The following is a 13,331-nucleotide window of genomic DNA, read 5'->3' on the forward strand; positions in this document are numbered from 1 at the left end:
GTACACAGCACGCAGGCTGCAGCTGATGTTTTGAGCACTGTGCCATCTGAATTGTCACAGGGATGATCAATAGTCCCCAGCTAATGTCTCACTTTGCTATTTATATCTGGATGGATGGCACTTTACAAAGGAAAAACCTTAAGGTCAAAGGACATACAAGAGGAATACATCATAATTCATCTCTCAGACAGAGAGGTGGTGAGGTATCTGAGCTAATGAGAATGTTTAAGTCAGTTCTTACCTGCTATTCGCCACAGAGATCAGTTCCACAAAGCTGAAGTCTGTTATTTCCATATACTTCAGCTTAACAGATACTATATGCACATCTTTTTCCTAAGATACTGCTTTGCTGTAATTTTTGCTGATTTTTGCTTGTAATGTTCATCACCTGGAAAGAATTTTCTTAAGGTAGAGAGTTCTTAAAGACTTTTTCGAAAGGAGGCTGATGCTTACCATAATAAATAATGTAAAACTGGGTTTTTAAAAAGTAACTAAAGAAGACAGAGCAAAAAATCCGCAAGGAAGTACAAAATAAAACAAAACACTGTTTATGCTCTTTACACTATAATTACAGATGGATTATTTCCTCCAACAGGCATATGAGTTATTTGTCAGTTCCGCTGGTGCTGCATGCTTGCTGTAGCTGTTCCACTGTAGCATAAATAATTCAAGTTCCTTTAGCAGCAGTGGCAAAAGGTCTTTTCTTTAAATTATTTATGCAGCATTTTATAATGCGTTGTGTTAAGTATACTATTGCTTTCCTCTGCTTGGAGCCACGAGGGTAAAGAATCAATTTGTTTAGAATGGTGTTAAAGGCTACCAGGAATTTCTGGGGGAAATGCGTTAGTTTCCCTCATCCCAAAATTGCAGAGGAACAGTGTGCTGCGCAGTAAGACTAATCTACACCCAATGGATTCCGGGACGTTACAGTTGAACTTGGTATGGATTCAGAAGGATGGCTTGCAGTGAAGAGGTTGAAGTATTTGATTAGGTGGCACCACAGTGGTTCTTATCAGCTTTATCCAGGTAATGCATTTAGTGATTAACTAGAATATCTTGATGATATGAGTGTTTGCATTCCGATGGTTGCAAAGAAGATGTTTAGCTTCTCACAATACTAGAAAGTATTTGTAGGTTGAAAAATTTATATGGATTTTATAAACAAATGCATAAAAATATCCTTCGTGAATTGTATTCAGGCTTAATGTTTTATGTTATTTAAATCCAAACTTTCCAAGCCATTTTATCCTGAATACTTTCATGATATAGTTGATTAAATGCATTTTCTTATGCAATGCTGGTTTTGTAAAATAAATAAAACTAAGACCCTCCAGAGAATACATAAACACAAAAGGTGTAAAATACTGGTTTTTGAGGACTTTTTAGAGGGCACTTTGTGTCAGTTCTGTATTTTTAAAAGGCAATAATTGAAACTGAATGAGCTTGCACAGAAAGTAGTTTTTCCTCACTAGGTATGGTTGCTTTCAAACAGAACAGAAATAAATTTAGGTCCCTGGGATGCTTGAGCAACAAGCCTCCTTTACAGGTAATGCAAGTTGAGTTGCTGCTTCTGACTGGGCAAAGGAAGGGAGACATTTGGAAAGTTCTCAGCACTGCAGAGTTGTCCATGCAGAATTGGGATTTTTCAGATTAAGCTTCTCTGGCATCCCAAGGTTCCCAATACCTTGTTTTGTTTTTTTAAGTACTTTATGAGGAGGAGGAGTCCACTTTGCACGACAGCCTTGCAATTAGAGTGTTGGAGGGTGGGAATCAGGGCTCTGTTTTCTCTGATGCTCAACACAGAGTGGTCATTAGACAAAACATGTGACCCAGTTGGAAAGTTCCTCTATTCCTGCTTTTCAAGGTGGGCTGTGTGTACCTAGGAATGCAGGAGCTGTGAGAGTTAGGAAACCTGATGCTGACGTCTTACGTAGGAAACATTCCTCCACAAGAGGAATGGAGCAGCAGTTATGGCTTATACAGCATTCATTTAAGCATGATTTGGATAAATTGTGTGCTAGTGTTAGGGAAGTTTTTTTATGTCCATCTGATTTTTCTTTTTCTCAATTCTAAATGGTGTATCTGCACTAGGCTATAACTGTTTTAAGTGCAACTGTTGATTGGTGTGGTAAAACAAACTAGAATTACCAAGCCTTTTCTGGGAAACAGCCTCGTCCTGCATTGTTTTCAGGTTGACAGATACCCCAGTCTAAAGCTCTACAGATTTCAAAAGCAAACTGACTGCATTTCTGCTTTAAAGAAAACCAAAGCAAATGCCAGGGTTAAGTATAAATCCAAATAGTTCTTTGTGGAAAAAAAAGTCTGAATTAACTAAATAAAGTCCACCAGAACAGTGGCAGTTTACTGGGAATGAGTAATCCCTTAATGCCACGTTAACATGTTGGAGAACCTGTGCCAGTAGCTCTCACAGTTGTTGCAAATAGTCTTATTTTGGTTCATTTGTTTTCATGGGACCTCTGGAGTGGGCAGAGTATCAGAGGAAGGAGAACCCAGTGAAGTTCAGAGTGAGTGTAACTCTGAGGAGCTGGAGAGAGTGAGCAGCTGCTAGCAATTAAAGGTAGCTAGCAGTTACTCACTGGTGTAAACTCTTGGAGGCTGTAATTGCAGTTTGGTCTCCCTTCTGAAATTGAATGGCTGCCACTGGGAGGGAGGTGAGGCTGACCAGCTAATGACTGCTGTGCCTGCCACTTTGCAATCCCTTCTAAGTCCTAAGGCACTGTGACTCCTGGATCGAGAGCTGAGCACTTTGTGTGGCTGCTCCCTAATTTCCCTCTGTCAGCCAAGTAGGTTTCAAGGGTTTGGTATGTGGGATGAGTTTACCTTTCTGACTTTGCCTGGAAGGAACAAGGAAATTTTCATCATTCATCACTGGAGAACGCTGGGGATTGAACCCTCTAGGAGCGAGGCAGTATCTGAAACTGTTCCAGATCTATCAAGAAGTGGGTGTCTATTTATATCCTGGACTGTAAAATAAAATGTATCCACCTGCAGAGTTAAAGCAAAATACTTCAGATAATAAATTTAGATATCATTCTCTTCAGATTCACATTAGCTTCTTTCACAATAGTTTCACTGTGGTGACAGGTATTCTCTAATGAAGCTAACAGTTGACTTGGTTATGTTCTTTCCTATGCCTTAAAGGAAAAAGTGAATAAATATTTATATAAGAAAATGTGGCATTATTTGTTGTGTTTGTAATTAGCTCTGATTAATATGGTGATTAGGCTAAGAAAAATATTTATATATCTGATGCATTACTGTTGTCCTTAAATATTATCCTTGTTGAGAATCACCTCCCTCAACCTGCTGGCAGTACTTTGCTTAATGCATTCCAGGATTCCATTGGCCTTTTTGGCCAGAAGGGCACACTGCTGACTCATGGACAGCTTGTTGTCCACCAGGACCCCCAGGTCCTTCTCTGCAGAGCTGCTCTCCAGCAGGTCAGCTCCCAACGTGTATTGGTGCTTGGGATTATTCCTCTCCAGGTGCAGGACCTGGACTTGCCCTTGTGGGATTTCAGTTTGTTCTTCTCTGCCTATCTCTCCAACTTATCGAGGTCCCTCTGAAGGGCAGCACAGCCCTCTGAGGTATCAGCCACTTCTCCCAGTTTTGTATCATCAGCGAACTTGCCGAGAAGCCAACTCTGTCCCCTCGTCAAAGTCACTGATGAATAGATTAAACAATGCTGGGCCCAGTATAGAACCCTGGGGGACACCACTAGTGCGGCCTCCAACTAGACTTTGCCACTTATCACAACTCTCTGGGATCTGCTGCTCAGCCAGTTCTCAATCCACCTCACTGTCCACTCGTCCACCCCACACTTCTTGAGTTTGCCAGTGAGAATGCTGCGGGACGTGGTGTTGAAACCCTTGCTGAAGTCAAGGTAGACAATGTCCACTGCTCTCCCTTCATCCATCCAGGCGGTTGTTTTATTGTAGAAGGCAGTCAGGTTTGTCAAACATGATTTACCTTTAGTTAACCCATGCTGACTACTCCTGATCACCTGCTTCTCTTCCATGTGGGCAGAGATTGCCTCCAGAATGAGGTGTTCCATTACTTTTCCAGGGATTGAGGTGAGGCTGACTGACCAATAGTTCCCTGGGTCCACTTTCTTGCCCTTTTTGAAGACTGGTTGACATTTGCCATCTTCCAATCTTCAGGCATTTCTCCTGATCTCCAGAGATGATTAGTTTACTCAATCTGTTTACATTTCTAGTGAGCTGCATACTTGCTTTTCCATTTGGCATGAAATTATTGAATATACCATCTCTTTAATTTTAATATTATTTTGTCATGTCTGTTACTGCTTATTTTACAAATAATTGAATGCCTGCTTTTTTTTCATTCCCTTCATTACAGAATCTCATTTGGGTTGGCATCTCTCTAGTGCAACCTGTCCTGCTCAAAGCAGGGTCCATTAGGAGATCCAACCAGATAGATAAGGCTTTAGTTTTGTCTTCACAATGAATTAAACCTTAGATCACCTCTGTGAAGTGTGTCTGTGGGTACTATACCAGTGTTACATTTATGTACACTGAGAGATGGAGAGACTCTACTGTCTCTCTTTGGGCATGCAACAAATAAATGACAAGTTTGTAACTAGAACCCTGTTCTAAGCAGTTCACCTTTCCACTTCTGTGAACAGGTGGTCACTTCAAGATTTTTTTTGTCTGCATATTCTATGTACTGATATATGACAAAGATGATCTGGGGTCAGTATTTGAAATTATTAGTTGAGCTGCTGCACAAGGTTGTTTTTTCCTGACCTCTCTATGTTTTTCAGAATACAGAAGCACTTCTGGTTTTTTTTTCAAGATCTAAGAATGTGTTCCTTTCTCATCTTGGGGTCCCTAGATTATTCCAGTATCTTAGCTGGAGTCTGGAAGGGAGTAACAGATCCCTGTTTTTGTCAGAAACCATAATAAGTTGGGGATGTATGGTTTGATGCTTCTACTTGCTGTGGATGAGGAAGGCATCATAGAATCATAGAATCAACCAGGTTGGAAGAGACCTCAAAGATCATCCATTAATAACTCATTTTCCTTCATGTTCTTTTCCTCAATTGACTCCTTTACTAAACTTTCAGTATTTAACAGGAATCTTGTATTTCAGTGTAAAGTTTCACAGATTCACTGTCTCTACCGATTTAAATGTATATGAAATTTTGCTATCTCCTATCACCAAATAGATTTTATCCCACATTCTGGTGAATGGTGGGTTCTTGAAGGTGTACTTTCCTTGAGTGCAGTCTGTGGGGTGAGGAATATAAGCAGGAAAATTCGTCCAAGGTATTTTATTTTGTGCAACAAGAGAAAAAGATTTCATTTTGTGCCTGACCCTCTTTTTTTCTGGCAGGAGACTGGTTTTAAGAAACTAATTTAGTTTTCTTTGCAGTAGAACAGAAGAAACTTGAGAGATGTTTGGAATTGCTTTTTTTCTAAGCAAGTGCTCTTAATAAAAATGGAGAGGCTTATTTTGAAGCCTGCGCTACTGTGAGCTTGGGCAGGAGGTGTGATAAATCAAGTAAACAGCTTTGAAGAATAGAAGTGAAGAGTACTTTATTGACACATTTGTTCATTTCCTTTATTAACAGAGCTGAATAGCAGTGAGTTAAAAGACTGCATCAGTGAAAACAGCCTTAGTAGCAATGCCAGTCTTCCCAGTGTACAGAGCTGTCGACGACTTCGAGAAAGAAGAGTTGCAAGCTGGGCTGTTTCATTTGAGCGACTTCTTCAGGATTCTGTTGGTATTAAATATTTTTCGGTGAGTTTTGAGGGACGATAAGAGGCCTTTCAAAACACATGATACTGCTGCAGTAGTTTTCCTGTATTCTTTTTTCTTTCTTGACACTATCCTTGCACAGGACAAGAGATGGGAGTTAATTCATGCTCAGTTGGTATCTCAGCATCTTTCTAAGTTTAAACTGGTTGAATAGGAGTTCATAGTAAGACATATCTTGCCATGCATTTATGCATAGCAGAAGTTTCAGATAAAAATGGAAGCTATATTTTGCTTTGTCTGTGAACTTTTAGAAACCTTCCTCATCTTGTAAAACATGTTGCTATTTTTGTATCTGTAGCCTTTGGACAAGAAAAAGGAAGTAGTTTTAGTAGTTCCCTGAGAATAGGTAACTGTTCACATTTGTCTACTGAAACGTTGGAAGCCACACAAGTTTTTTCAATGATATAGTGGGTTATCTTCCTGTAAAAGGTTTTCAGAAATACATTTTGGAAGTAATTACGGTAGCTAAGAGCGCTGGTTAAAGCTGGAACTTGCAGGAATAGTGTTGAGTATTGCAGAGCATAAATTAAGGTTCTTCACTGCACATTTATGAAGTTGTAAATAGCATCATCTCTCTTTTACATGCAAGGAAATTGAGTGTATATACTTTTGCTTTGTTGCACTGAGAGTATGTTGCTGATTCTGAATATGTTACACAAGAACAGTTTTCACAAAGAGAATATAAAGAAACCTGTAGTGTAGGAGACATAGATTATTGGAATGTGCAGTAACTCACAAAGACTCCTTTACTTGATACAAAAAGATTAAGATATCACAATAGTTAATAACCAGACTTCCATGTTAACTGGTGTGTGGACCCAAAAACCACATTAACAATGAACATCTGTTTGAGGAAATAGAGAAGATGAAAGCAAAGTAACATATCCTGGATATTATGTTCTGTGGTTTAGCAGAGTAGCCTAGGAGTTATTAGCATTTCTGCTTAGATACTGTAGGAATTCTTGTCAGACTGGAAGAAAAATGACAATTCTGATCTGATGTTAGAGTTCACCTGAAAAATTATGTAGTTTGTGGGGATGCTACTGAAAGTTTAGTTGGCTTTTCTAGTTACTTGTAAACCATCAGTAAACTTACTTAGGTACACTTAAGAAATTGCAGCAATTTTTTACTCCTATGAAAGTTCAAAACCTATCAAAAACACAGAGAGTAGCTCATGTCTTTTTAATTAACGTGCAAATTAAAAGGTTAAAGGTATATTACATTTCAGCAAAAAGGCAACCTCATATTCTGGAAGTTTTACTCCCCCTCCACCCCCAATTTTATTCTAATTAGGACTTATTTTTATAAACATTGCAAAAGTGCATGTGTTAAAGAAATACCTAGTTTAAAGAACAATTAGGGAATGCTGAAGTTTATTGTGTGCACCATCATTTTCTCAAGGCCCAGGAGATGTCCAGAGCCATTGCTTAGACTAATTTGCAACCAGGTTGTAATAACACTGTGCAGTTACAGATTTCTGTACACTGAGCATCAGCATTTAATTCATGGTTACATCTCGGTGCATTTGGGATTCAGCATGCATCTGCCTTTCCTGAGGACAGCTTTGTCACAGAGCAGGAACTACTCTTCGAGGAGAGATTTTGCATGTTTTGCAAATACTCAACTCTTTGCATAATAACCTGCTGATTAGAGCAGTCAGCCAGGAAGTGAGAGACCTGTTTGCAGGTTTTAACCTCAAGGGGTTCAGACCAACATCCACAGCTTCCCAGCTATGTGTGACAACTGTGGGGTGACCTAATGTTCCAGCTGGAGCACCACTTAGTTTTCCTGGTGAAGGTGAATTGTTGTACAGCCAGCTATACCCAAATTGTGGGGCCACAAAGCAAGCAAGATGGACTGTAGATTCATAGTATGCTGAGTGGGGAAGTAGGCAGTTGTGTTCCAGTTCCTGCTCACTAATTTGATTATCTTTTAATATGTAATTACATCTAAAATGCAGAAATGTCCCCTGACTACTCTCTGGATTGTCTTTTATACATCTGATGTCTCAGGTTATGTATCTGAAGAACTTTTAATTTAAATTGAGAGCTTTCTAGGGGATTTAATTTCCCTGCATTGTAGCTTATCTCAATTGTTTTCTTACAGTTGGACTCCCTAAACTCTGTGGAAATCTGAAAAACACAAATAAACTTAATTCTTAAGTATTTCTGTGGAGATTCTTATTACACTGCTTCCTGAGGCTGCCTTGGATGATAAGGAAGCTTCAGTGATACCATTGTGACACTTAAATAAAGGTTGTGGTTTGTGGCTCACTTAGAATAATATCTCCAATTAAACACAGATACCTAAAAGCTCTAAAGTATAATCTAGCATTGTTCCAATTACAAAAGTGTCTAGATAATTTTTTTAGAGAACCAAGTTAATTTTTAAATAGTTTTTCCCCCCCTTAATGGTTCAAATGCTTTCATTGTAAGATGCTGAAAGAATGTTGAATTATACAGATTTGAATACAGGACAGTTTGTGGTTGTAGAGTTTTCCAACTGAATGGGGTCCTAGTCTTCATTTGGACTTTAGCAAGCTGTAATATAAATCTTCTGATTATTGTGTGTTGTACTGGGAGATATTTTTTCCCTCTAAATAAGTATTTTTCAAGGAGAGCCCATGAAACCACATCAGCAAGCAGTGATAAAAGATTTTTCTGTATTTTCTATGTGATAGTAGCTGCACTGCTCGATGAACTTCTACTCTGCTATGTCAGCAGAGCTGCAGTTAAAGACAGATGGTTTGCAGTGTCATTTTTAAATGTAGTTTATAAATTATTTAAAGTTTTATTAAAAGTTTATTCACTAGTTTATACACTACTTAACATGACATTTCAAACTTCATCTTTGTACTTGGAAATTGTTTGATTGCAACTTGATGGATTCTTCTCAGTTATATACATTTAAAAAGAAGTGATAAAGAGGAGAAGCACTAGGTATGTATTGGACATGCATTACTTTCTAAAAAAACTGGACTGTGAGACGGATTGAAAAGTTACCATTATGCAAACTTAGAAGGGATTATAAATATGATGTTTGAATTGACAAGTAACTTTTCTTTGAGATGTTTATTTATTTGCTTTTTTTTTTCCTGTAGGAATTTCTACGGAAAGAATTTAGTGAAGAAAATATTTTATTTTGGCAGGCCTGTGAATATTTTAACCATGTACCAGCACATGATAAAAAAGAGGTAAGTCAGTGTTGTGTTTCAGTACATGGTGTTGCTTCTTCAAAAATTGTTACTTCTTTGAGGTTATTTAAATGATTGGAGCTGTGCTTGGTCTTTGTACTGAGGCATCATGAAATAGGGTTGACTGACCTAAAGTTAAGATGTTAAACATATTTAAACTGCAGTGAAGTGCAGAGGTAGTTCTGTAAAAATGAGGTAAGGTATACTGGATGTTGAGAATCGACAGCTGTGGTAGCCCAAGGCAAGGGAATGCAGAGCAATCTAATTTATCGTGGCAAGGAGAGTCCTCGTACGCTCTTTCAGCAAGACTTCCTCCACCAGCCAACATAATGTGTTTATAACTAGATTATCTGCTGCTCTAAGTGTAGTCATGTTTGTTCTAAAACTATGAGAATCTCCATCTCATCTTTTTAAGGTAGTCCTACATTGGTCAGGCAGTTTTGGTGAATTTTGTGCAAATTGGCAACCACAGCCATGTCTAGTCAGGTTTACATGGTGGAAAAGGATTCATCTTCCAAGTCTCTCTTTGCTCTTTTGTGGACCTCTAAGGGGTTTTTTTCCTCACTTTCTTCTGTCTTCAAACAGTGTATTTTCTGAACACCATCCTTAAAGGCTTTGAGCTTAGTTTGGTGTTTTTTCATTATTTCCATGATGTGGGTGTTTGAAGGTAAACAAGTTAAAAATGAATGGGTTTGACTGTAAATATTGATACATATACTTACCTTTTTCAAATTTCTAGGAATTTAATCTTGGAGGATTTATTTAAATAGTAACTGTTATGTGAAAGGTCTAAAATCTAAAAAAATCTACTCTCTTTGTAAAAGAAATAAATTGCTGTGCTTGACTTTCCTTGTTTTCATAGCTTGATTATTTTAGTTTTTATTTTATTGACAACTTTTACTACCTAAGAACTATTTGATGAATATTTGCAATTTCAAAGAACAAACCTATTTATATGCCTAAAACTAAAAAAATCCTGATATATGAAAACTATAAATATCAAGGAAACAGGAATGGCTGGAGATTTTTGGGTGGAATATGTCAGTGTAAGAAACACCTATCTAAAAAGGTATGGTTTTAAAGCCAACATACATTTAATGTTTCTTTTCTGTAGCTTTCTTACAGAGCTCGAGAGATCTTCAGCAAGTTCTTGTGTAGCAAAGCTACAACCCCAGTTAATATTGATAGCCAAGCACAGTTGGCAGATGATATACTCAATTCTCCACATCCAGATATGTTCAAGGAACAGCAACTTCAGGTAACCATAGTAAACATGAATGCTCTGTGTTTGTCTCTTCTTGTCCTTTACAATCTATGAAAACAGTTTCACATGCTGTACACTTTAGAAAAAGACATTGAGATCAAGATCATCTAGATTCTGTTAGCAGAACAGGAAAAGGCTGTATAATGGAAGGCTGCTTGACTTCTACTGTTATGCATAGAAATTAATCATTAAAAAATAATCTGAAAAATACTAGTATTGAAATGAAGGTTTAGTGCAAGTAAATAATTCCATGTGTTGCACACCATTGCATACAGTGTTTGCATATTATTGCTTATTCTTTTCTTTACTGGAGAGCTGACTACACAAATAATGTCTAAATTTCATTTAAGTGATTTGTAAAACATTGTATTAAAGGAGTCCTTCCCTTATGCTTTAATTGTACTGTCAGACAAAGAGCTTGTTACAGCTGTTTGTGTCTGAAGGCCTCTGAAGTGGATGTGCTTTAAATAATTATTGATGTTCAGAACAGTTATGTAACAACAGGATACACTTTACATTTCTTGTAGAATTTAAGTTTCTTACTTTTTCACCTAAGTGATCTCTTTGGTAACTCTCCCACCCTAACAGTTTATTAGTAGAAGTAATTTTGAGATCATGTTATTAAATCAAGGCTATAGCTTTAATGAAGCAGGCCACAATCTTACTCAGTGTGCAACCTCAGACCATGTGTTTTTGGGGCAATCTGAGCAGTTGGGTGTTGTATCATCCTCCATCTGCAAAGTAGAGATAGAAAGGTAGGTCTGACTGCTGGTCCGGTAGCTTCTAGCATTATAGCTACCACCTAGACATCTACCAAAGCCTGAGGCTTCTGTGGGAATTATCAGTCACCATCTTGCCTTTTTTTCATGCATTTTTCATTTTGGTGTTTTAGAGACTATGCCTGCATTCCTCCTCATCCTCTCCTATTTGTTTGATGGAGCCCATTAAAAGTTGGGTGACTGGGCTGATGCAGTTTTTCTTCCTTTGGAAATGCTGTATCCTCAGGTTGAAGGGCTCATAAGGTGGGAGAAAAAGCTCATGTGAAGTGAAGATGTGAGTCCAGACTCAGTCATGTGGCTTGTCTGCACCTGACCTGCTTATCTCAAATTGTCGATGCCTCAGTCAGATCCCTCAGTCAGACTCATTCTTCCCACTGAAAAATCAGGTGAAGCAGGATGAGACTTACTTCTACTGAAGTGAGAGGCCTTGGAGCCAGGTGTGCTGGCTGAGGTACAATGGTATGTTGCCTGGCTGAGGTCAGTGCTGGGTAATCAGCTGCCTTGATGGTCCTTACTATCATGGTTTCACCAAGTTGTGGTTCTGCAGCAGGTCAGTTGTGGTCTCTGTGGGTGGCATGACCTCGAGAACACAGAGTTGTAGGTGTGTGCACTTGCTGCAACACACCCACAGGCTTTCAAAGTCCATCTCATGATAGTGATGCCATCCTAACAAAGCAAAAGCTCTGCATTTGTGGCCTTTCACAAGATTTTAGTGATTTCAACACTGATCATAGGCTGCAAAGTTGTTGCTCTGTGGTGGTTGTTGGATGAGTGTTATGGGATCCTGGGGAATAGGGAGTGTGGAGGTACAAAAGTATGTGGGAAAGTGCCTTGGAAAGCATGGCTAAGGCCATTCTTTGTCAAGCACCACTTGTTGGTGCTTTCAACAATCTGAAAGTTGCTTTCTGCCCATGTCCTGACAAATTTACTCTTGAACTTGTTGTTAGAGGTGTAAAGGCAGTGTGGATGCAGCCAAAATACCTAATTAGGATTTTGGCGTTTTGAGTGTTTCTGGGTGCAAGGCAGTGAAGGTCACTTGAAGATACTAAAATAAGAATAAAATACCTTGCACTTCATGTAGAGTTGTGTAAATGGATGTAAGCTTTTCTAGTCTTGTTTATGTATAAATTTCAAACTACGCTTCTCTAAGATAAGCTTCTTTTCCTCGTTCGTAAGAACAAGCATAGCATCTGCCAGCCTTTTCCAAATAAGCAGAAGTCATTAAGATATGTAAATTAGTATGATAATAATACTAAATATAGGAATTCATGGATGTAGTGTGGGCTAGAAACATAGTAGGGCAGATGATAATCAGCTCAAGGTAAATTAGTTAAGCTCTCATCACTCCGTCCAGCGAAGTTAAAAGGTTGTAATTTTTTTCTATATTAAGTATATTTAATCTGCAGACTTCAGCTCTGCAGTAACTCTTCTTGTGTCTCTTAGTACTCTGCAATTTTTTCCTTTATTCTTCCCACCTAGCATGCAATAACAAATTTATCTTCTTTTGCTGCTAGATTCAGTGATGGGGCAACTGCTCAAGGCTTTCTTTTTCATCCTGAGGCTGTGTTAAATTCAAGGTATTAGTGTTAGCAGTGCCATAGAATCACGTCTTATATTTAGGTGGCACAAAATGCATTCAGTTTAAAATAATATGATTGTTTGAGGAGTGTAACCTTTTTAAGTTTCATTTTCTTAAAGAGCTCAAGGACAGGTGAAGTATTTTGTATTTGTGTTAGCTTGATTTTTGCATCTGTGTTGGATTTTGCAGACTGTACTTACCATATTCCCCCAATAACCATCTGTCAACAGTGCATCTGTGAGTCCTTGAGACTGAGGCATTTTGATTTCTTGTAGTTGCTCCTCTGTAGTTTACACTGTTTTGACATACACCACAGTATTATTCTTCAAGCCCAACAGAACTCAAAATTGTTTCAAAGCTTTGTGTGTTGTGTATACCGAATAGTTTGTTGAGACTTGGCCTGAAGACTACATGTGCTCTGAAACTAGTTGCCTTTTTTAGTTTTGCCAGTGTACCTGTGGTCAAAGAAGGATTTTATTTTGCATAGGGTGAGAGAGAGAGATTCCCCTTTGTGAGGAGAATTTGAAGTGGGAAATACTTGATACTGGATTGTCTCTTTGACATGGCATTGAGGGTGCATCGGACTTTGCGCTGAGCCATTTCAGTATGTTAAGCTGGCAAAACTAACTCTACAAAAGTATTTTGCCATAGCTTGCTGTGTGGAAAACAGTGCATTAGAAGGCCCAACAAACATGACAGGCAGCACCTGAGCAG

The 13,331-nt window shown here is 38.4% G+C and overlaps 1 protein-coding gene across 1 annotated transcript in view; it reads left to right on the forward strand.

Moving 5' to 3' along the window:
- RGS12 (regulator of G-protein signaling 12) overlaps nucleotides 1-13,331 on the forward strand; it is a gene marked incomplete at its 5' end in the record, with an annotated part of 44,050 nt that overhangs the window by 3,092 nt on the left and 27,627 nt on the right. The window contains 3 exons of the mRNA XM_009072110.1: nucleotides 5,615-5,784; nucleotides 8,903-8,995; nucleotides 10,110-10,253. Coding sequence (XP_009070358.1) covers nucleotides 5,615-5,784; nucleotides 8,903-8,995; nucleotides 10,110-10,253 — 407 coding nt within the window. The remainder of the gene's footprint in view (nucleotides 1-5,614; nucleotides 5,785-8,902; nucleotides 8,996-10,109; nucleotides 10,254-13,331) is intronic.

The sequence above is a fragment of the Acanthisitta chloris genome, unplaced genomic scaffold (assembly GCF_000695815.1).
Source record: "Acanthisitta chloris isolate BGI_N310 unplaced genomic scaffold, ASM69581v1 scaffold6053, whole genome shotgun sequence".
Taxonomy (NCBI): domain Eukaryota; kingdom Metazoa; phylum Chordata; class Aves; order Passeriformes; family Acanthisittidae; genus Acanthisitta; species Acanthisitta chloris.